The sequence below is a fragment of the Ranitomeya variabilis genome, chromosome 6 (assembly GCF_051348905.1).
Source record: "Ranitomeya variabilis isolate aRanVar5 chromosome 6, aRanVar5.hap1, whole genome shotgun sequence".
In the NCBI taxonomy this organism is placed as follows: domain Eukaryota; kingdom Metazoa; phylum Chordata; class Amphibia; order Anura; family Dendrobatidae; genus Ranitomeya; species Ranitomeya variabilis.
This window is the reverse complement of record NC_135237.1, coordinates 401519344-401542899: the sequence shown is the minus strand read 5'-3', so window position 1 is coordinate 401542899 and position 23556 is coordinate 401519344. Positions and strand designations below refer to the sequence as shown.

Genomic DNA, 23556 nt, shown 5'->3' with positions numbered 1-23556 from the left:
GTGTATTTGCAAACACTAACTAGATAGATAGGGGTAACAGACAGGGATAAAAGAAAACTACAATCATATAAATACACTCACAAAACAACAGAGTAAAGGTACCGTCACATTAAGCGACGCTGCAGCGATAGCGACAACGATGCCGATCGCTGCAGCGTCGCTGTTTGATCGCTGGAGAGCTGTCACACAGACCGCTCTCCAGCGACCAACGATGCCGAGGTCCCCGGGTAACCAGGGTAAACATCGGGTTGCTAAGCGCAGGGCCGCGCTTAGTAACCCGATGTTTACCCTGGTTACCAGCGTAAAAAAAACAAACAGTACATGCTCACCTGCGCGCCCCCAGCGTCTGCTTCCTGACACTGACTGAGCTCCGGCCCTAACAGCACAGCGGTGACGTCACCGCTGTGCTTTCACTTTAGGGCCGGATCTCAGTCAGAGCAGGAAGCAGACGCTGGGGGCGCGCAGGTGAGCATGTACTGTTTGTTTTTTTTACTTTTACGCTGGTAACCAGGGTAAACATCGGGTTACTAAGCGCGGCCCTGCGCTTGGTAACCCGATGTTTACCCTGGTTACCAGTGTAAAACATCGCTGGTATCGTTGCTTTTGGTGTCAAACACAACGATACACGGCGATCTGACGACCAAATAAAGTTCTGGACTTTATTCAGCGACCAGCGACATCACAGCAGGATCCTGATCGCTGCTGCGTGTCAAACTAAACGATATCGCTAGCGAGGACGCTGCAACGTCACGGATCGCTAGCGATATCGTTTAGTGTGACGGTACCTTTAGAAACGGGAGGACTAGGAAGGAAGAAACCAAATGGAAGAGGATAAAGATAAACATGCAAAACCATCTCCATGCATTAATCTCCAAAAAGCTCTCCAATCGCCAACTCCAAACACGGAACTTTCTCCTTCAACTCCAAACTACTGTATGTAGTGGTAAACTATCACTAGCAAGGTCAGAAGCAAAGAGGAAAGTTCTTATGTCTGCTGGGAAAAAGGAACTCAGAGCAGCTGATACAGTCCAAAACAGAGAACTCCAGAAGTCCAACTAGAGCTGGTTTTATCAATGGGATGAAAATCAGGAGTGAGTGGGTGACCTGTTTTATTTTAAAAAAGAAGGATCTATCAAAGTCTTATATTGACACGACGTGTTTCTGAATCAGATCGTGGCTGCAGGAATACAGCCAGTTATATCTCTCTCTCTCTGAAACTCTTCAGCATTCCAGAGAAAATATATTTTAAAGATCATGCCGGGAAGAAGACTATGAGACAAATATAGACCATATATGGAACCATTAATAATCAATAGGCAGACAGATCAGAAGCCAAGTGGCCAAATCTTCGGCACAACATTGAAGTAGGACACTCCTAAATACAACTAAACAGAAAAATTGGAGTACTGAGTCCCAAAATTGATAAAAAGGTATAAATTTATTTGACATCTACTTGTACAAAAAACATAATTACATAAATCAAAAACATTATATAAAACTGGCAAAAATTAAGAGACCACTGCAAAGTGTTCAGTTTGTCTGATTTTTGTCTTTATAGGTATATTTTTTTAGTAAAATGTAAATTGTTCATTTATTCTATAAACTTCTGACAACATGTCTCCGAATTTCCAAGCAATAAATTTTGTATTTTTTTTCAGAAAAGGAGAAATGGTAAAAATTAAAGAAAAACACAGGGCTTTCAGACCTTAAAGAATGCACAGAAAGCAAGTTCATAATCATTTAGAAACAACTAATGTTTTAACTCAAGAAGAGTTCAGAAATCAATATTTTGTGGAATAACCATGATTTTGAATCACAGCTTTCATGCGTCTTGGCATGCTTGCCACCAGTCTTTCACACTGAATCTGGCACAAAAATGTAAGCAGTTCTTTGTTTGATGGCTTGTGACTATCCATCATCCTCTTGATTACATTCCAGAGGTTTTCAATGGGGTTCAGATCTGGAGATTGGGCTGCCCATGACAGGGTTTTGATGTGGTGGTCTCTTAATTTTTGCCAGAGCTGTATATAAAACAGTACTAGAAACACATAAAGCAGCAGGATCAGGTAGAAAGTGGCACAAGTGTTCTAGTTATAACGGGCAAATATATAGTAAAGTGCTTAGTGCTTATTTCAACTGGGAGTAAGTAGAGTGGATATCAATATTTTCATTGTATCATTGTCTTAGTGCGTATAATGTCCCTGCTGCTTTGTGTCTCTAGTACTGTTTTATTTATATATTTTTTTTTATTTATGTAATTATGTTTTTTGTGCAAGTATATGTCAAATAAATTTATACCTTTTTGTCAATTTTGGGACTCAGTACTCCAATTTTTTCTGTTTAGTGGGAAGAAGACTAGTCTTGCTCTATGCTGGCAAGTTTCTCTTAACACAGCTAGAGGTGATTGATGGGTCTCTCATTATAGGAGTCACCTGTCAATCTCCTGCAGCAGTACCGGGAAAAGCTGAATGGGGCGACTCCGGACTAGTCTTGTCCTGGGCTATGGTCCCCTGGCATGATCTTTAAAGTATATTTTCGTTTCAGATAAAAATATACCAGGCTGTAATCATTGCAGCCAGGATCTGATTTATGTTGTCTGTGATTTGGGCAGCATGAATCAGGTGACGATTCCCTGTACAAGGGGTGAGCTGCAATACCACACACAACCTGTGAACTGGAGTGGCACTGTTTTTTTTTTAGTAAAAAGCAGTCATATCTTCCTATTCCAGGATAACCCCTTGAATGGTACCATATTGCAAACACAGCTGTGCTTCCCGATCACTCTGTACAGGGTGGGCCATTTATATGGATGCACCTAAATAAAATGCTTGACCTGCTTCACGAAATTTGGCAAGCAGTTTGCTAACTGTAGCATGGGAGATGGGAGGTCTTGTAGGGTGTCTTGCATTGAAATCTGCTGCAATGACCCAGGTACTGCGTTCACCAGATATCAACACAATTTCTATCCGCTCCTCACGTGTTAACCTCTGCGACATGTCACTGGCTGTAAACAAAAAGAAACTTGTAAATAACTCATGAAAGAATAAAGTTACGTTAAAACCAAGCACACCATTGATTTTCTTGTGAAATGCGCAATAAGTTTGATGTGTCACATGACACTCTTCCCATTGGAAAAAATAAAGTTGGATCCAAAATGGCCAGCTTCAAAATGGCCGCCATGGTCACCACCCATCTTGAAAAATTACCCCCCCCCCCCATATACTAATATGCCACAAACAGGAAATTGATATCACCAACCATTCCCATTTTATTTAGGTGTATCCATGTAAATGGCCCACCCTGTAGATCTCTTGAAAATCCTGAATGCTTTTTATGGATCCCCTTACCGTGATTTCATCTGCATACTGACTTAATTTCTGTGTCCTCCTAGGGGTGGGATGCAATTGAATGGGTCATTGAGAATTCTGAGAGCACAGTAAGCTAACAGTGTCTGCCTCCACTGCTTATACTACTAAGGGTAAGTAAAAAAGTCTTCTGTACCTTTCACCTGTGTGACCTGTGAATGTACACCTGGAAATGAAGCATGAATATTACCTATGATGGTGACTAAAGAGGTAAAGCATAGGACACTGCCAAGTCAGAGTGTCTTCTCCATGTGACAATACAGGTTTCAATCGACAATTAGAATCCCCAATATCAGGATTTATTAAGGTATGTGCACACATTGCAGATTTGCCTGTGGAATTCCCTGAACAGAATCTGCACCTCTTGGCAGAAAATGCAGGTAAAAATCCGCCCGTTTTTGCTGCCTTTTTTGTGCGTTTTTGAAAGCTAAATAAAGTTCTATTATTGTGGAGCGCCCCCACACTGCCGCAGGGCCGAGGGGTACCCGGAGCCGGGCCTCTGAGTCTCTGCTCTGGGGGTTGTCACGGTGGCTAGACCCGGTCCGTGGCCCTGTCCGTCAGTGGGGGACGTCCGGTGAAATAGGTGGTAGTAATGGTAGCGATGTAACGGTGCGGTTGTGGGGTGTAAGTCGCGGTAAATAACGAGGACACCAGTTTGCAGTCTCTTTACCTCTTTACTGGAGATCTCTGAGTCCTCAGTCCAGAATACGGTTCACCAGGCTGCGCAAGTCCGGCCGGTCCAATGGCACCTCCAGAGCCCTCCTCTCAGGTGGAAATCTGTGCCTTCCTTCTAGCGCTATGTGTTGTAGTCCTTCCCTGCTGTGCTCACGGAAAGTGACCCCACAACGGTTGTGTCTGTTTCTTAAGTTCCCTCACAACTCGATTTGATGTTCCTCTGTAATCCACCCCTTCCCTGTATTCAGGTTGGAATGGCACCCGTTTGTCAGGTAGGCCTGGAGTTCTTCCGGGACCCTAGAGACGCCCCTCTCCCGCAATTGCCCCCCAAGACTTCATAGGTGATATGTGGTAGACAGCCCGCCTGAGACCGACTGTCCTGCCGCTGTTTGGAGTATGGCTTGAAGCTGTATTCTAATCCACTCCCTCGGCGTTCCGGCCACCGGTATTGCGCCTCAGCAAGGTGCTGCCTCTTTCAGCACAACCCCTGCTGGTATTCTCCTTCTGCTTGATCTCGTTTCTCACTCAGCACAATCTGTCTCGCTTCTAGTCCTTTCCTTGAGTCCCGCCGCTTCCAGGAGCCTGCGCGGACCCGTTACGTTCTTTCAATGCCAAGCCTCTGCCAGGATCCCACCCCTGGCAGAGACCCTACAGTCTCTCCCTTCACAACACCCCCTGCCACAGGGTGTTGCTCCGTTCAATCCCGTCAGCGTTCTCTCTAACTTTCTGCCTGACCCCCAGTTTACCCACTATGGTGGGGAGTGGCCTAATGAATAGCACCCTTAGCTCCCCCCGGAGGCCCAGCTATGAAACATATTGGTGTCTGTGATACCTGATTGGAGGAACTCCTTCGGTGCCATCGAACGTACCATGGCTCCCCTTAGCGGCAGAGCCACGGTACTGCAACGACCAGAACTCTGGGGCGCTGCACTCCCCCCTGGTTAAACACAGTACTCCGGGACTGGGAAGAAAAACAACAATACAGATTAGCAAAAAGACATACAATTTTGTTGAGTGCAAAACGATAAGTATACTTGAACAGGCTTCCCTTTATGGGAGGTGAGGACACTTTTAACGTTACAAACATGGTCAACATTATAAATTACAGGCTATGCATAACTCCTGTTACCCAACCGGGTATTCTACTTAGTGCAAATTCTGGAACAATAAATTAACATTGCCTTTAGGAAACATACACTCTTAGTTTACCAAAGGCCTTCCTATAATCACATTACAGGGTAAGGTAACTTCACATTCTCCTACTTTGAACCTGCAGGACCGCCTGTCCCTATGGCACCAGACCTACTGCCTCTCCTTTCTTTTACAGGACCGCCCTGTTCATCCAGGGCCTACTGCCTTTCTCTACTATACATGGTATAGACATAACATTCCTTTCGCTTAAAGAACTCTGAGCCAGCTCTACTCGGCTCCCTTAAGGACTCACTCTCTAACCCCTACGGGTTCACTCTCTGTCCTTAGTAACAAAGTAACTTTCAATGGGGACGCGGGGTTTACCTTCTATCCTCACCTTCATTATTACTTTGCTTACTTTCAACTATGCAGACCTCTATCTCTACCCCTACGGGCTCTCTGCATCTTTTCTTTCTGCAAAACATTATTTAGACATTTCAACAAATTCAACACATATAACTTAGCATGTAAAACAGTTACATTTCTTTTCAAGGCATCATTATGGCATTACTGTTCTGCAACAGTATCTCTCTCAAGTTCAGTTTCTCACATCCCCTTTAAGAGGAGACCAAGTCTTTCTAAGGTAGCTCGTCTTCTCAGCCTACCGGCCCATGCAAAGGTTCCGGCATGGTATCTTCGCAAAGTGTCTTTAACTAGAACCGGTAGGAAAGGTATCTTCACAAAGTGTCTTTGGCTCAAACAAATAGGGCAAATATCTTCGCAAAGTGTCTTTGGCTAAAACCAGTAGGGAGCACCTTTAAGAAGGTGCAAACTATTTACAAGGGAAGTTCGAATCATGCACAGTCCATGATTTCTGCAGTTCTTTAAACTTGTGCAAAAATTTTAGGAAAACTCAGAACAACACAGGGATCCCGGGTCAACAAAGGGATCCATTAACCCTGGGCGGGTTTAGCAACAACTCAAAAGAACAAAAGACAAACAGTAACTATTTACATTTTCAGGTTTCCGAGGTTTACTCTTCTTCTGGTGGCTGGGGCTCCCGGCCCCCGGCCACTGCAGCACCAGTGTCCTCGGTTCGAACATGCAGATGGACTCGACTGGCCAGCTCCGGGGCTGCCACTAGGCGTACCGTTGCGATGGTGACAAGTTCAGGCGCTCCCGGGACCAGGTCTGGGGCTGCAGGTGCCGCAGGCCCAGACATACACCGCCGAACATTCCGTGCATACCACCCCAGCGGGTTCAAGTGGCGGCTGTAGGTCACTGGATCCCCCTTTTGTAACGGTTCTCTGCTTCGGCCACAACAAGGAGCCCTCACGTTACAATGCGCAACGAAAACATCAGTATCCAGTCCCGGCTCGTGTATGAGGCCCCACCCCCTTTTTACATGGTAGGCCAACACAGTGCCTCGCCTTACCGCGTCTCTGTCATCCCATGCCAGGGGGGGTTGTTGTACTTTCGGTGGGCCCATCGACTCAGCTCCTCTCCGTCCTTTCCACTGCAGAATCAAGCACTGTCTATATTGTTCCCATGTAAGCACCGCAAGAGTGGACCCGTTCTCCCGGGATCCATCTGCTCTAAACCAAGGGGTGTCCCACCGAAGAACCACTCCATCTAAGCTCACATCCACAGGCTCCCCCACTCCAGTCGACAGCGGTGGCACCATCCTCCCCAGGTCGTCGGGGGATAGCACCATTAGCCCTGCCGAGATAAGTCGCTCCCTACTGCGATGGAGGTGGGCCATGGAAGCGGGCTCGTGAAGGGGAGCAGGGGCGTCGGCCATACCTGCGTCTAATGTGGTTCCATCGGTGTCGCTCCGGTCCGTTAACAAGGACGCTGGAATCGGCTGCAGCCCGGACCGGGGCCCCGCCAATGGGATGCTCGGATTCCGCTCCGCTTGCAGTGGTTCCTCCTCCTCTAACTCCAAGGTCGGGATTGGTGGACATAGCTCCGCTGTCGGATCCGCAGGCTTCCGGTCCGTCTCCGGTGAAGAAGGGCAGGCCTGAACCACTTCTTCCTCGCTCAGGCACTCGCCGTTCATCATCGCTGCCTGATAGTCGGTGGCAGTGCATGCACCTGACTCCGCCATTTCTCTGAGGTCGGGCTTCTCCATCACCCGCTTCCCGCCGTTGCATATCAAGGGGTGTTTCTCTTCTGCTTTGGGGCAGGTCATTCCTCTGCAGCCAGAAGTGCAGGGGGCGGTAGCCATTTCTCGCGCCACACTGGGAGTCTCCGCCCATAACACGCCCTCCTTCCCCTTGGGTGTAGCAATGGCGGCGCCTTTTGGCGGGAACTTTTGGCGGCTAATGGCACAGCACACAGTCTTGCAATAAAGTACAGTCCAATCACAGTAAATCACAGTCTCTAGACACACATGACCTGATTCTTCAGGCTTAAGTAGATCCTGTTCGTGACGCCAAGTTGGAGCGCCCCCACACCGCCGCAGGGCCGAGGGGTACCCGGAGCCGGGCCTCTGAGTCTCTGCTCTGGGGGTTGTCACGGTGGCTAGACCCGGTCCGTGGCCCTGTCCGTCAGTGGGGGACGTCCGGTGAAATAGGTGGTAGTAATGGTAGCGATGTAACGGTGCGGTTGTGGGGTGTAAGTCGCGGTAAATAACGAGGACACCAGTTTGCAGTCTCTTTACCTCTTTACTGGAGATCTCTGAGTCCTCAGTCCAGAATACGGTTCACCAGGCTGCGCAAGTCCGGCCGGTCCAATGGCACCTCCAGAGCCCTCCTCTCAGGTGGAAATCTGTGCCTTCCTTCTAGCGCTATGTGTTGTAGTCCTTCCCTGCTGTGCTCACGGAAAGTGACCCCACAACGGTTGTGTCTGTTTCTTAAGTTCCCTCACAACTCGATTTGATGTTCCTCTGTAATCCACCCCTTCCCTGTATTCAGGTTGGAATGGCACCCGTTTGTCAGGTAGGCCTGGAGTTCTTCCGGGACCCTAGAGACGCCCCTCTCCCGCAATTGCCCCCCAAGACTTCATAGGTGATATGTGGTAGACAGCCCGCCTGAGACCGACTGTCCTGCCGCTGTTTGGAGTATGGCTTGAAGCTGTATTCTAATCCACTCCCTCGGCGTTCCGGCCACCGGTATTGCGCCTCAGCAAGGTGCTGCCTCTTTCAGCACAACCCCTGCTGGTATTCTCCTTCTGCTTGATCTCGTTTCTCACTCAGCACAATCTGTCTCGCTTCTAGTCCTTTCCTTGAGTCCCGCCGCTTCCAGGAGCCTGCGCGGACCCGTTACGTTCTTTCAATGCCAAGCCTCTGCCAGGATCCCACCCCTGGCAGAGACCCTACAGTCTCTCCCTTCACAACACCCCCTGCCACAGGGTGTTGCTCCGTTCAATCCCGTCAGCGTTCTCTCTAACTTTCTGCCTGACCCCCAGTTTACCCACTATGGTGGGGAGTGGCCTAATGAATAGCACCCTTAGCTCCCCCCGGAGGCCCAGCTATGAAACATATTGGTGTCTGTGATACCTGATTGGAGGAACTCCTTCGGTGCCATCGAACGTACCATGGCTCCCCTTAGCGGCAGAGCCACGGTACTGCAACGACCAGAACTCTGGGGCGCTGCAATTGAACAACAAAAAAAAAGATATGTGATGTCATTTCTTGTCCAACCTCCTCTTTTACTTTTGTCCAAATCACACTCCATTACACACAGATAGATAGATAGACAGACAGACAGATAGATAGGTAGATAGATATGGGATAGATAGATAGATAGATAGATAGATAGATAGATAGATAGATCTATACATAGATAGATAGATCTATCTCACTCCTTCTATCTTTCTATCATCTATCTATCTCATTCCTTCTATCTATCTATGAATCTATCGATATTTAGATAGATAGAAGGACTGAGATAAATAATCTATAGATAGATAGATCTACATATAGATAGATCTATTCATCTATGGATAGATGTATATGGATAGTTAGATAGATATATGGATAGATATATCTATGTATCTATAGATATATCTATCGATATATCTATATATCTATCTATAAATATATCTATAGATAGATATATCGATAGATAGATATATCCATATCTGTCTCTATAGATATAGCCATAGTTATATCTATAGATATATCCATAGTTATATCTATAGATATATCCATAGTTATATCTATAGATATATCCATAGATATATATATACAGTTAGGTCCATATATGTTTGGACAGAGACAACATTTTTCTAGTTTTGGTTATAGACAATACCACAATTAATTTTAAACAAAACAATTCAGATGCAGTTGAAGTTCAGACTTTCAGCTTTCATTTGAGGGTATCCACATTAAAATCGGATGAAGGGTTTAGGAGTTTCAGCTCCTTAACATGTGCCACCCTGTTTTTAAAAGGACCAAAAGTAATTGGACAGATTCAATAATTTTAAATAAAATGTTCATTTTTAGTGCTTGGTTGAAAACCCTTGGCTGGCAATGACTGCCTGATGTCTAGAACTCATGGACATCACCAGACGCTGTGTTTCCTCCTTTTTGATGCTCTGTCAGGCCTTCACTGCGGTGGTTTTCAGTTGCTGTTTGTTTGTGGGCCTTTCTGTCTGAAGTTTAGTCTTTACAAGTGAAATGCATGCTCAATTGGGTTGAGATCAGGTGACTGACTTGGCCATTCAAGAATATTCCACTTCTTTGATTTAATTAACTCCTGGGTTGCTTTGGCTTTATGTTTTGGGTCATTGTCCATCTGTAGTAGGAAACGACGACCAATCAGTTTGGCTGCATTTGGCTGGATCTGAGCACACAGTATGGCTCTGAATACCTCAGAATTCATTCGGCTGCTTCTGTCCTGTGTCACATCATCCATAAACACTAGTGACCCAGTGCCACTGGCAGCCATGCATGCCCAAGCCATCACATTGCCTCCGCCGTGTTTTACAGATGATGTGGTATGCTTTGGATCATGAGCTGTACCACGCCTTCGCCATACTTTTCTCTTTCCATCATTCTGGTAGAGGTTGATCTTGGTTTCATCTGTCCAAAGAATGTTCTTCCAGAACTGTGCTGGCTTTTTTAGATGTTTTTTAGCAAAGTCCAGTCTAGCCTTTTTATTCTTGATGTTTATGAGTGGCTTGCACTGTGCAGTGAACCCTCTGTATTTACTTTCATGCAGTCTTCTCTTTATGGTAGATTTGGATATTGATACGCCGACCTCCTGGAGAGTGTTGTTCACTTGGTTGGCTGTTGTGAAGGGGTTTCTCTTCACCATGGAGATTATTCTTCTATCCTCCACCACTGTTGTCTTCCGTGGGCACCCAGGTCTTTTTGCATTGATGAGTTCACCAGTGCTTTCTTTCTTTTTCAGGATGTACCAAACTGTAGATTTTGCCACTCCTAATATTGTAGCAATTTCTCGGCTTGTTTTTTTCTGTTTTCGCAGCTTAAGGATGGCTTGTTTCACTTGCATGGAGAGCTCCTTTGACCGCATGTTTACTTCACAGCAAAACCTTCCAAATGCAAGCACCACACTTCAAATCAACTCCAGACCTTTTATCTGCTTAATTGAGAATGACATAACGAAGGGATTGCCCACACCTGTTCATGAAATAGCCTTGGAGTCAATTGTCCAATTACTTTTGGTCCCTTTAAAAACAGGGTCGCACATGCTAAGGAGCTGAAACTCCTAAACCCTTCATCCAATTTTATTGTGGATACCCTCAAATGAAAGCTGAAAGTCTGAACTTCAACTGCATCTGAATTGTTTTGTTTAAAATTCATTGTGGTAATGTCTATAACCAAAATTAGAAAAATGTTGTCTCTGTCCAAATATATATGGACCTAACTGTATATATATATATATATATATATATATATATATATATATATATATATATATATATATATATATATATATATATATATATATCTACACCTAGAGATATATCTACAGTATAGTTATATCTATGTATAGATGGATATATCTATGGATATATCCCTAGATATATCCATAGATATATAATAGCAAGGCTGATGTTTATTAATGAACAATATGTTTAATTTAAAAAAAAAACGGGAAAAAAATGGCGTGGCCTCCTGCGCAATTTTCTGCACCAGAGGGGGAAAGCCGACGGCCTTGGGCCAATATTTGTAGCCTGGGAAGGGGGTAATACCCATGGCCTCTTCCCAGGCTATGAATATCAGCCTGCAGCTGTCTGCATAGTCTTTACTGGCTATTAAGATAGGAGGACCCCCCAAAAAAATGACGTGGGGTCCCCTGTGTTTTATAGCCAGAAAGGCTACGCAAACACCTGTGGGCTAATATTCATAGCCTAGGAAGGGGCCATAGATATTGCCCCCCCCCCCCCCGGCTATAAACACCATCCCGCAGCCACCCCAGAAATGGTGCATCTGTTTTGAACAGCTGACATGTGCCCGCAATAGCGGCGGGTGAAATCGCGATTCACCCGCCACTATTAACTAGTTAAATGCCGCTGTCAAACGCAGACAGCGGCACTTAACCGGCGTTTCCGGCCGGGCGGCCGGAAATGAGCGCATCGCCGACCCCCGTCACATGATCGGGGGTCAGCGATGCTTCTGCATTGGTCCTTGAGACCTCTATGGTTTCTGATCGCCGGTAGCTGTGAGCGCCACCCTGTGGTCGGCGCTCATAGCACACCTGCATTTCTGCTGCATAGCAGCGATCTGATGATCGCTGCTATGTAGCAGAGCCGATCGCGTTGTGCCAGCTTCTAGCCTCCCATGGAGGCTATTGAAGCATGGCAAAAGTTAACCCCCCCCCCCCAAAAAAAAAAAAAAAAAAAAGTAAAAAAATATGAAAAAAATAAAAAAATATAAAAGTTTAAATCACCCCCCTTTCGCCCCAATCAAAATAGATTAATTAAAAAAAAAATCAAACCTACACATATTTGGTATCGCAGCATTCAGAATCGCCCGGTCTATCAATAAAAAAAATCATTAACCTGATCGCTAAATGGCGTAGCGAGAAAAAAATTTGAAACGCCAGAATTACGTTTTTTTGGTCGCCGCGACATTGCATTAAAATGCAATAACGGGCGATCAAAAGAACATATCTGCACCAAAATGGTATCATTAAAAATGCCAGCTCGGCACGCAAAAAATAAGCCCTCAACCGACCCCAGATCATGAAAAATGGAGACGCTACGGGTATCGGAAAATGGGGCAATTTTTTTTTTTTAGCAAAGTGTGGAATTTTTTTTCACCACTTAGATAAAAAATAACCTAGTCATGTTAGGTATCTATGAACTCGTACTGACCTGGAGAATCATAATAGCAGGTCAGTTTTAGCATTTAGGCTACTTTCACACTAGCGTCGTGCACTGCACGTCGCAATGCGTCGTTGTGGATAAAAAACGCATCCTGCAAAGTTGTCAGCAGGATGCGTTTTTTCTCCATAGACTTTTATTAGCGACGCGTTGCATCGTGTTTTGGCGCACCGCCGCCACAAAAAAAGTTACATGTAACTTTTTTTGTGCGTCGGGACCACGGCGCGACGGCCCAGTACCGACGCTAGTGTGAAAATAGCCTTAGTGAACCTAGCAAAAAAGCCAAACAAAAAACAAGTTTGGGACTGCACTTTTTTTGGCAATTTCACCGCACTTGGAATTTTTTTCCCGTTTTCTAGTACACGACATGGTAAAACAAATCATGTCGTTCAAAAGTTCAACTCGTCCCGCAAAAAATAAGCCCTCACATGGCCAAATTGATGGAAAAATAAAAAAGTTATGGCTCTGGGAAGGAGGGGAGCGAAAAACGAACACGGAAAAATGGAAAATCCCAAGGTCATGAAGGGGTTAATGTCACCTTGCTATTGTAAGGTGACATTAAGCCCGGTTAGTAATGGAGAGGCGTCACTAAGACACCTATCAATTACTAGAAAAAAAGAAGTTGGCTGACAGCACTCACTTACTGGGGCGCCCGTGTTCGGTCCAGGGAACCTTCCAGGACAAGCAGATACTTTAAAGAAAAGTCACAGCGCTCCATCCAGGTGTAATGGTTAAAAAGAGGTAGCTTTATTATGCCATCAAAGCAGCAACGTTTCGACCTAAGTAGGTCTTTTTCAAGCATACACAAAGTAAAAAGGGCCGGCTTTAAATAGTGTGGATACCACGCAGGGCACCAATCACCATCCGGTCGCCGCCCACAGATCATAGACATTACATCCGAATACAAAACAAACATCAGACATCCACATATTAAAAACCAACTAGCGCCAATATATATAACAATAATCAAATACCGAAATGCATTGAATTTATACAAACTAATAAATGTAAACAAAGTACTGTGCAATCCACTCGGTGCATTCAGGTTGTCATGGAGATCTCCACCAATCCACACAGGGCACGTGAGATCTAACTTTAGACCGGCTAGAACCCAAAATGTTACATCTAATGAGAGATTGGCTATGAAAGCCCTGGCTGAAAATACCCTACTCACGATTAAACCAGCCGACAAGGGCGGGGCGGTAGTTGTGATGGACAGTATAAAATATAGGGCTGAGATTCTACGTCAATTAGAAGATGCCACTGTGTATGAAAAATTATCCTGTAATCCGACTCTTCGATTCCAGAAGGAGTTGCAGCTTGTGGTCAGTGACTCCCTAACCATGGGACTCATTGACCACAAGCTGTCTGAAATTTTGATTACTGAGGCTCCGGTGATACCGGTACTGTATGTATTACCTAAAATACATAAGGACCTAATGAACCCCCCGGGACAACCTATCGTCTCGGGTAGGGGTTCTTTTTTTAACAAACCTGCTATTTTCCTGGATCGAGTGTTACGCCCTTATGCTACCTCAGCTAGATCATATATTAGAGACACAAGTGATTTCCTTGAAAAAATTGATGATTTTACGGTATCTGAGACGACTATCCTGGCATCTTTTGACATTGTGTCTTTGTACACGTCTATTGAACACAATAAAGGTTTGGAGGCGGTCTCCTGTGTGCTATCGGGCTCTGACGTGGCCCCGGAGTGTGCACGGCTTGTCCTCACACTGCTTGAATTTATCCTTAGACGGAACTTTATTCTTTTTGGGGATGATTTTTTCTTGCAGTTGAGAGGTACCGCCATGGGGTCCAATGTGGCCCCCATTTATGCTAACATCTACATGGCGGTACTTGAGGACAAGTTCGTGTACAATTCCATCCTCTGGCACCACGTCAGAGCCTGGTGGCGCTATATAGATGACATTTTTGTGATTTGGGAGGGTAGCTCTGAGGACTTGGATAAGTTCCATCTAGAGCTGAATCAAATATATCCTGAATTACAGTTCACCTTGACTTCCTCACTAACACAGATACAGTTTCTAGACACGTTGGTATATAAAAATGAGAATAAATTATGCACCGATCTGTTTGTCAAAGAAACGGATAGGAATGGGCTATTATTATTTGATAGCAATCATCAAGGAAAATGGTTGGCTCCTTACCATGGAGCCAACTTTTGAGAGTGAGGAGAATAGTTTCAGACGAAGGGAGGGTTGACAAACGATTAGATGAGATGTGCTCCAAATTTATAGCAAGGGGGTACCCCGGGAGGGAAGTGGCTAAGTACAAACAAAAGGCGATTAGTTGTTCCCGTGAGAGTACTTGACACAGGACTCAGGTCAGACAGTCATGTGAACGCATTCCTTTTGTATCTACATTTAGTGCGGCAAGTAATGAGATTGGCAATATTCTTAGAAAACATTGGGCCCTTCTACAACGTGGCCTACCATCGGTTCCGGGATTTGTGATGCACCCAATGATGTCTTTTAGACGGGGACGCAATCTAAGAGATAGGGTTGTAAAATCTGATATTGGACCTTCAAAATCTTTGGTGCAGAGAACCTTGGGCACAGCCAGACATGGGAATTTTCCTTGTTTGGGCTGTGCCTGCTGTAATAACATGCTAAAAGGGGAATTTTTTTACCATCCGCACACGGGTAAAAAGATTTTTTTGAAGGAGAGGTACACTTGTTCCTCCAGTTTTGTGGTGTATATGATTGTGTGCCCATGTGGACTCACCTATGTGGGCGAGACGACCATGGAGGTGAGGGCCCGAATTAGCAAGCATAAGAGCACGGTGAGAACGGGCCTCACTGAGTTACCTGTTCCGAAACATTTTATTGAAAAAAGACATTCGGTGAACCAACTTAGGTTCAGGGTAATTGACAGTGTTCCGGTTCTGAGGAGGGGTGGTGACAGAATTAAAATTTTAAAAAAGAAAGAACTACGTTGGATTTATACACTGGGGTCGCTACAACCAAAGGGCCTAAATATTGACTTTAATTTTCATGCTTGTGTGTCTTGAGCAAGATAGTATATGATATGGGTCATTCATCAGTATTTGTTTTTAATTGGCATCCATTAGGGATATGTATTTAATCACTTTTTGTTTTTCTCTTTTTGTTTTTCTTTTAGGTGGGATGGCCACAGTCGGTTGTTAGGAGGCATGGGATGCCTGGGGATAATATCAAGATTGGTATTCACATGGTAGTGTGTATTTTCCTTTGGTTTCCCTCCTTATGCCCCCGACTGTTGCTTAATATTATACACTAATAATGAATGTTAGGTTTTGTTTTTAGTATATGTGGGAGATAGGTTGAAGTTCGGTTAAAAGTCTAATGGGGAATGATTACTCCTCTTGTAAACTCTGCTAGAGCTTCGGATGTTGTGCCTGTTGCCTAGGTGATCGGCGCTGCCCTGTGTCACGTGATGCGGTGAGTGTGAGGTGGGCGGGCGGCGTCGCTGGCTGGTTGATCCACAGTGTGTGCATGCTTCCTGTTTGCGATGCGCCTGCGCACTCGCATCGCCGCTATCTGGGGACCGGATCGTGGACACTTCCTGTCTACGGTGCGCTTGCGCACTCGCATCACCGCGATCTGATGATCGGGACAAGACGCCAGATTATGACGTGAGTTTGTGATGCTCACTAGGAACTTGTAATGGCAACTTTAAGTGGAGACATATGTATGTCCGATTGTCTTGAGATTACTGATAGGCGGTTGGACCTGTTTTGGCGGCGAACTGGGAGTGATCTGATTGGTCTAAAATCATGCCCGTGCCCTGTGTGGATTGGTGGAGATCTCCATGACAACCTGAATGCACCGAGTGGATTGCATAGTACTTTGTTTACATTTATTAGTTTGTATAAATTCAATGCATTTCGGTATTTGATTATTGTTATATATATTGGCGCTAGTTGGTTTTTAATATGTGGATGTCTGATGTTTGTTTTGTATTCGGATGTAATGTCTATGATCTGTGGGCGGCGACCGGATGGTGATTGGTGCCCTGCGTGGTATCCACACTATTTAAAGCCGGCCCTTTTTACTTTGTGTATGCTTGAAAAAGACCTACTTAGGTCGAAACGTTGCTGCTTTGATGGCATAATAAAGCTACCTCTTTTTAACCATTACACCTGGATGGAGCGCTGTGACCTATCCATTACTAATCCTATAGTAGTGAAAGAGTTAAAAAAAAAAAAAAAAGACAGCCAGAAAAAATTATTTTAATATTCTTAATTTCACCATACTTACAACCACGCCTAATTCCTGCGACGCCCTCGATTGCCTGAAAAAAAATAATAAACCAACTGTATACAATGGCTCCTGCAGTGTATCACTGAAGAGGTTACATTTAGTTCATTGTCTCTCTTTATGGCAATGCTGTGCTGTGCCATAAGTGACAGTATGAGCTATACAATACTCAGCGGCGGAGGGATAGAGTGCAGAAGGATACCTTCCGTCATTGTATCCCGGAGCCCCTGGAGAGCGGTCGCATCAGCTGATGGTACAGCTCTCCACGGGAGATCGTCGTGGGACAGTGGTATTATTTGGATTACGCCGGACACAGGGAGTATATTGTTGGTTTATTTTAATTTTTTTTTCAGGCAAGCGATGGCTTCGGGGATTAGGTGTAGATGGTGAGTATGAACTATATATGTACTGTATGTGTTTTTTTTTTTTCTACATTCAACACATTAGCCGGATGATGGGACTACTACTGTCCCATCATTGGCTAATATGTCAATCACTGTCACTGTAGCAGGCATAGCCAGATGGGACTTGTAGATGCCTGCACACACAAACACACACTGACACAGCCCCGTGGACAGCCCCGCCGACCTCCCGCACACCGCCCTGTCGACCCCCTCGCTGACCCCGCACACAGCTCCGCCAACCCAGCACACAGCCCCGCAGACCCACACACACAGACCCCGCCAGCACACACAGACACGCACACAGTCACCACCCACACACTTCCCTCCTCCCGGGCCGCAGCGTTTCTCGCACCCACATCCGCAGCAAAACCTCAGATCTTTTTTACATCTGCGGTTTTGCTGCGGAAATGGAAGTCAATGGGTGCAGAAACGCTGTAGTTCCGCACCAAGAATTGACATGCCGCAGTAAAAAAACTGCAAATCCGCACATTTTTTTCCGCAGCATGTGGACAGCATTTTTTAATTTCTCATTGATTAACATTGTGTGCACAACGCACTGCGGATTTGAGGCAATTCAAAAACGCTGCGAAAACACATAAAAAAACCGCAACGTGTGCACATACTCTAATTATCCGTACGTACCAGGTAGAAGGATGCAGAACTCCTGCAGGATACTCCTGTAATTTGATCTGAACCTTTTTCAGACGCAGATTCGGCCAGTGAAAAAAAGTTCATCAGCACTGCCCCAATAATAACCAAGTGCTGTCTCTTTTTTTTCACGGACTGCACTCAGACCGAAAATACGACCATGTGAACGAGCCCTTAGATTAAGTTCCCACAATTAGTTTTTGACACTTCAAATTTTCGCTGTGCAGTATTCTCAGCCTCCTGAAATTCCAGCAAAGTGGATAAAATTTCATGCCCACTGTGCTTTTTTGTCACTACCAAAATAGAAATGGTCAGCAGTGATCTGCACCTCCAATATCAATATACCAAAACAACAAAGGAAAGGCATATAAAAGTAATGAAAACTTTATTAATACAACAATACAAATATTAAAATTGTCATAAAAAGCAGGGAGAAGTATCAGATGAGTGAGCTCAGTACCAGGAGTACAAATAAACCCTGTAACCAGGGATACTAATTGGTAAGATGTAAGGTATTAGTCTGCTACACTACAACAATATGACACCAGATGGTATAAATATTAACTGGTACTAAGGCAGAGGGCAGACCTGTGTATGATCATAGATTTTGGTGCCAGCAATCCACTATATATCCACTATAACTTGCAACATGTCAGTTTCACTTGTAAATATGCTGGGTTTTATGTGCAGATTTTCCCCATAGAACTGGAAAATCCACATGTAAAAACGTATCCGCGCTTTTAGTCTGTTTCCGCATGTACTCTGCACGTGTCTGTGTCAGTACAGTTTTGGCAGAGCCACATACCGGGAAGTATCAAAAGCAAACCTGCCTTGTTTAGCACATGACATATCAAAAAGAAACAAAAATCGCCCCGTAAAAAATACGATAAAAACACATCGATGTGAATACTTTTCTGCCCAATGATGACAGAAGTATTCTAGGAGTGATACCTTTATTGGCTAACCAGAAAATAATATTATTTTCTGGTTAGCCAATAAAGGTATCACTCCTAGAATACTTCTGTCATCATTGGGCAGAAAAGTATTCACATCGATTTTTCTGGCTAACACGGTACCACAATACAATTTGTTATTGTACATCATGATAAAAACACATGTAAGGAACGCACTCAGAAAATGAAATAAAAAAATGCAAGTAACCGAGTAGGTACAGAAATTCTGCAACATCAAAAACTCACTAAATTATCATTGTGGGAACATAGCCTTAAAGGGTTTGCCCAGGATTAGGAAAAATATTTGCTTTAGTTTCTCAGGAACAGAGCCACCCTTGTCAGTGGACTGTGTCTGGTATTGCAGTTTAAGGCCGGCGTCACACTGGCGAGTTTTACGGACGTAAGAGCGCAGAAACTACGTCCGTAAAACTCGCATAACATACGGCACAATTATTCTCAATGGGGCTGCTCCTATCAGCCGTATATTACGGTTCAGTATTATACGGCTTTCTACGGCCGTACAAAATCGCAGCATGCTGCGTTTGTCAGCGTACTGCGCAAAAAAATCGCCAATGAAAGTCTATGGGGGCGAGAAAAATACGGATTCCACACGGACCAGCAGTGTGACTTGTGAGAAATACGCAGCGCTGTTAGTGAAAAGTCGGTAATTCAATTGCCGGCTTTTCATTTCTACTGCACAAACCCGACAGGATATGAGACATGGTTTACATACAGTAAACCATCTCATATCCCCCTTTTTTTTGCATATTCCACACTACTAATGTTAGTAGTGTGTATGTGCAAAATTTCAGCGCTGTAGCTGCTAAAATAAAGGGTTAAATGGCGGAAAAAATTGGCGTGGGCTCCCGCGCAATTTTCTCCGCCAGAATGGTAAAGCCAGTGACTGAGGGCAGATATTAATAGCCAGGAGAGGGTCCATGGTTATTGGCCCCCCGTGGCTAAAAACATCTGCCCCCAGCCACCCCAGAAAAGGCACATCTGGAAGATGCGCCTATTCTGGCCCTTGGCCACTCTCTTCCCACTCCCTGTAGCGGTGGGATATGGGGTAATGAAGGGTTAATGCCACCTTGCTATTGGAAGGTGACATTAAGCCAGATTAATGATGGAGAGGCGTCAATTATGACACCTATCCATTATTAATCCAATTGTAGGAAAGGGTTAAAAAACACACACACACATGATTTAAAAGTATTTTAATGAAATAAACACAGCGGTTGTTATAATAATTTATTGTTCTCTCAAATCCATTTGCAGTCCCTCGCTTGGCAAAATAATAAACGCACAAGATACATACCTTCTGATGTACTGTTAGGTCCAACGATGTAATCCATCTGAAGGGGTTAACTAATATTACAGGCAGGAGCCCTGCTATAATGCAGCTGTGCTCCGTGCCTGTAATCCCCGGCGAATGAATGAAATGTAGGTCATTGACCTACATTTCCTTCAGTCGCGGTGAGGCGCCCTCTGGTGGATGTCCTCATATGACCTGGAGCGTGGGAAAAAGTTCCCAGGCTGCAGTTCATGAGAACATCCACCAGAGGGCGCCTCACCGCGACTGAAGGAAATGTAGGTCAATGACCTACATTTCATTCATTCGCCGGGGATTACAGGCACGGAGCACAGCTGCATTATAGCAGGGCTCCTGCCTGTAATATTAGTTAACCCCTTCAGATGGATTACATCGTTGGACCTGACAGTACATCAGAAGGTATGTATCTTGTGCGTTTATTATGTTGCCAAGCGAGGGACTGCAAATGGATTTGAGAGAACAATAAATTATTACAACAACCGCTGTGTTTATTTCATTAAAATACTTTTCAATCATGTGTGTGTGTGTTTTTTAACCCTTTCCTACAATTGGATTAATAATGGATAGGTGTCATAATTGACGCCTCTCCATCATTAATCTGGCTTAATGTCACCTTCCAATAGCAAGGTGGCATTAACCCTTCATTACCCCATATCCCACCGCTACAGGGAGTGGGAAGAGAGTGGCCAAGTGCCAGAATAGGCGCATCTTCCAGATGTGCCTTTTCTGGGGTGGCTGGGGGCAGATGTTTTCAGCCACGGGGGGCCAATAACCATGGACCCTCTCCTGGCTATTAATATCTGCCCTCAGTCACTGGCTTTACCGCTCTGGCGGAGAAAATTGCGCGGGAGCCCACGCCAATTTTTTCCGCCATTTAACCCTTTATTTTAGCAGTTACAGCGCTGAAATTTTGCACATACACACTACTAACATTAGTAGTGTGGAATATGCAAAAAAAAGGGGGATATGAGATGGTTTACTGTATGTAAACCATGTCTCATATCCTGTCGGGTTTGTGCAGGAGAAATGAAAAGCCGGCAATTGAATTACCGGCTGTTCACAGATATCGCGCTGAATGAAATCTAAATACAGAATATATATATATGTGTCACAATGACATATATATATATATATATATATATATATATATATATATATATATATATATATATATATATACTGTATATATGTTTTCCCGAACATTTGAGCACATAAATCCATTAGATGTCGGTTTTGCAAGCCTGCGCGAAAATCTCGCAGTACGGATGCCATACGGATTACATACGGAGGATGCCATGCGCAAAATACGCTGAAACACCCTGACTACGGATCACTATTTTGGGAACATTTCTCCGTATTACGGCCGTAGTACGGACATATAATACGTGGAGTATTGTCTTACGCCAAGTGTGACGCCGGCCTAACCCTGAGATGAAGTGAATCGGACTTGGCTTCAGAACTCAACATGAGCAAGGATCCCATTGTTTCTGTGGAAAAAAAACACCCCAGAAGGACTCATTAACGGGAATCTGTCAACAGATTTTTGCAATGTAATCTGAGAGCACCATGATGTAGGGGAATAGAGCCTGACTCCAGTGATGTGTCATTTACTAGTCTGTTTCTCAATACAATCAGTGTTTTTTTCAGTAGATTATCACTGCAGGACAAGTTGTTCTTGTGCCTCCTAGTCCAACCAAACCCTCAGCACTGATTGGCAGCTGATCTGTCAGTGTACATTGTACTCAGAAACTACCAATCAGGGGTGTGGGAGTGGTTATACAGGGCTCAACATTCTGAGCTCTGCTAGATCGGCAGCAGACAAAAATGGGTTTCCATCACAACTGCTGCATCCAGAAAACTAAGTGATACATCGCTGGAATCAGGGTCTCTGCCCCAACCTAATGCTGCTCTCAGTTTAAATAGCAAACCGCTGCTGACAGAATCCTTTTAAAATTCTCCAAACCTGCCAGGCTGCATGTCTGTGGTGGATTTAGGCAAAGTAACAGTCTTCTGCCAACGACTGCATGTGTATGACCTCATTTATTCCAAAAAATATTAGCCCTACCATGTTAATGTATGAAGATGCATTTTTCTATACCTGTTATAAAAAAAATGAGACAACAAAGGGGAATAGAAAACCTTCAGCTGACTGCCTCTGTCTTTCTCTTCTTCTTAGATTCAGGACCAGTCACTGACGCACTAATGACATTGCGAATGTAGCTTCCCAAACAGATGCAGTCCGCTGTATGACCGCCGTCATGGACCACCGACCTGCATCAGAAAGATCTTCTATTTCACATTTTGTATAATTAGTTTTTAAATGACCACTGGATGCAATAAACAAACATTCCTTACATTTCCATATCCCAGATGCTGGTTGTACTTTCTATCAGTCAGTTGTGAAGATCTGGGCTGGCTGCGGCTTTGTGCACATGGGGTCTTATAGACGCCACTGTACCCACATTGATTTTGAAGCAGATGACACTTCAGGAAAATGGCAGCAGGGTTTTCCCTCTATCGTCTTTTCTGACTCTTTCAATGTCCTTCGCAGCTTTTTTTATTCTATATATAACATAATGGCGGTTTCCATACAGAAGCTGCGAGTAAATAGAAAGATCACACTTCTTTTAGCTGCCTCACGGTAGGTAAAGCCTGAATCTGTTAAAATAAATGACAAAAGAAGGGACATAAGAACAGAAAGTCGTTTTGATATTGCAATGCATATGTTCATTCTTTTTGGCATTTTTAGTGTTTTTTTAAGGCCAGATTAAGACAGATTGTGCCTAATAATGTGTGATTTTACCAAACTACTGCTTGAAAACCAGTAAGTGACAAAGCAATGGACTCAGTATCTCATGCTACTGTCAGATTGGGCAGTATAAAATATATACTTTTATATATAATGTCCTTATTGAAAAAAATCATTACCCTCTATTAATTGCACTTGAGACTAGCCAAAATGGAGAACAATTACATTCTTTAAAATGTATTAATTTACCAAAACGAGTTTAGACAAGGATAATTAACTTTCTTAGATGGTGATAATCATAATTTATTCTTAAACATGGACGATTATTTTTTCCTATTATTTTTTATCCAACACTTGAAATGCGCCTATCTATTCATATCTGCTTGCTGTTTGTTCTCAAACCCTAACTCCACATGATTCAAGTCACCATTTGCTGAAAAATATATTCCCCAGCCTGAATACAGGCTCACTGTTAGAATCTATTACTTTCAGAGAACGTACCGTATTTACTGTCCAAAGAGCAAAACGTTGTACCAGCTCGGGTGTAATAGGGTTAATCCAAGGCACAAGCTATGCTCATGTGTAGCGTTCCAATGAAAATCCAAAATGCATGTTAAGTCCAGCCACATGGATACAGCAGAAAATCTTCTTTATTGAATATAGAGTAACAACATGTTGTAACAGAGTAACATGATAAAATGAGGTATGGTGCCTACGCCTTACGAATGGTTAACCCACTCTTA

The 23556-nt window shown here is 44.2% G+C and overlaps 1 protein-coding gene across 2 annotated transcripts in view; it reads left to right on the top strand.

The window, feature by feature from the left end:
• Positions 1 to 22428, top strand: part of PRELID3A (PRELI domain containing 3A) — a 75074-nt gene extending 52646 nt beyond the window's left edge. For both annotated transcript variants that reach the window (XM_077267689.1, XM_077267688.1), the window contains exons 6-7: positions 3392 to 3478; positions 22241 to 22428. In XM_077267689.1, coding sequence (XP_077123804.1) covers positions 3392 to 3445 — 54 coding nt within the window. In that variant the 3' untranslated portion in view covers positions 3446 to 3478; positions 22241 to 22428. The remainder of the gene's footprint in view (positions 1 to 3391; positions 3479 to 22240) is intronic.
• Positions 22429 to 23556: the final 1128 nt, after the last annotated feature.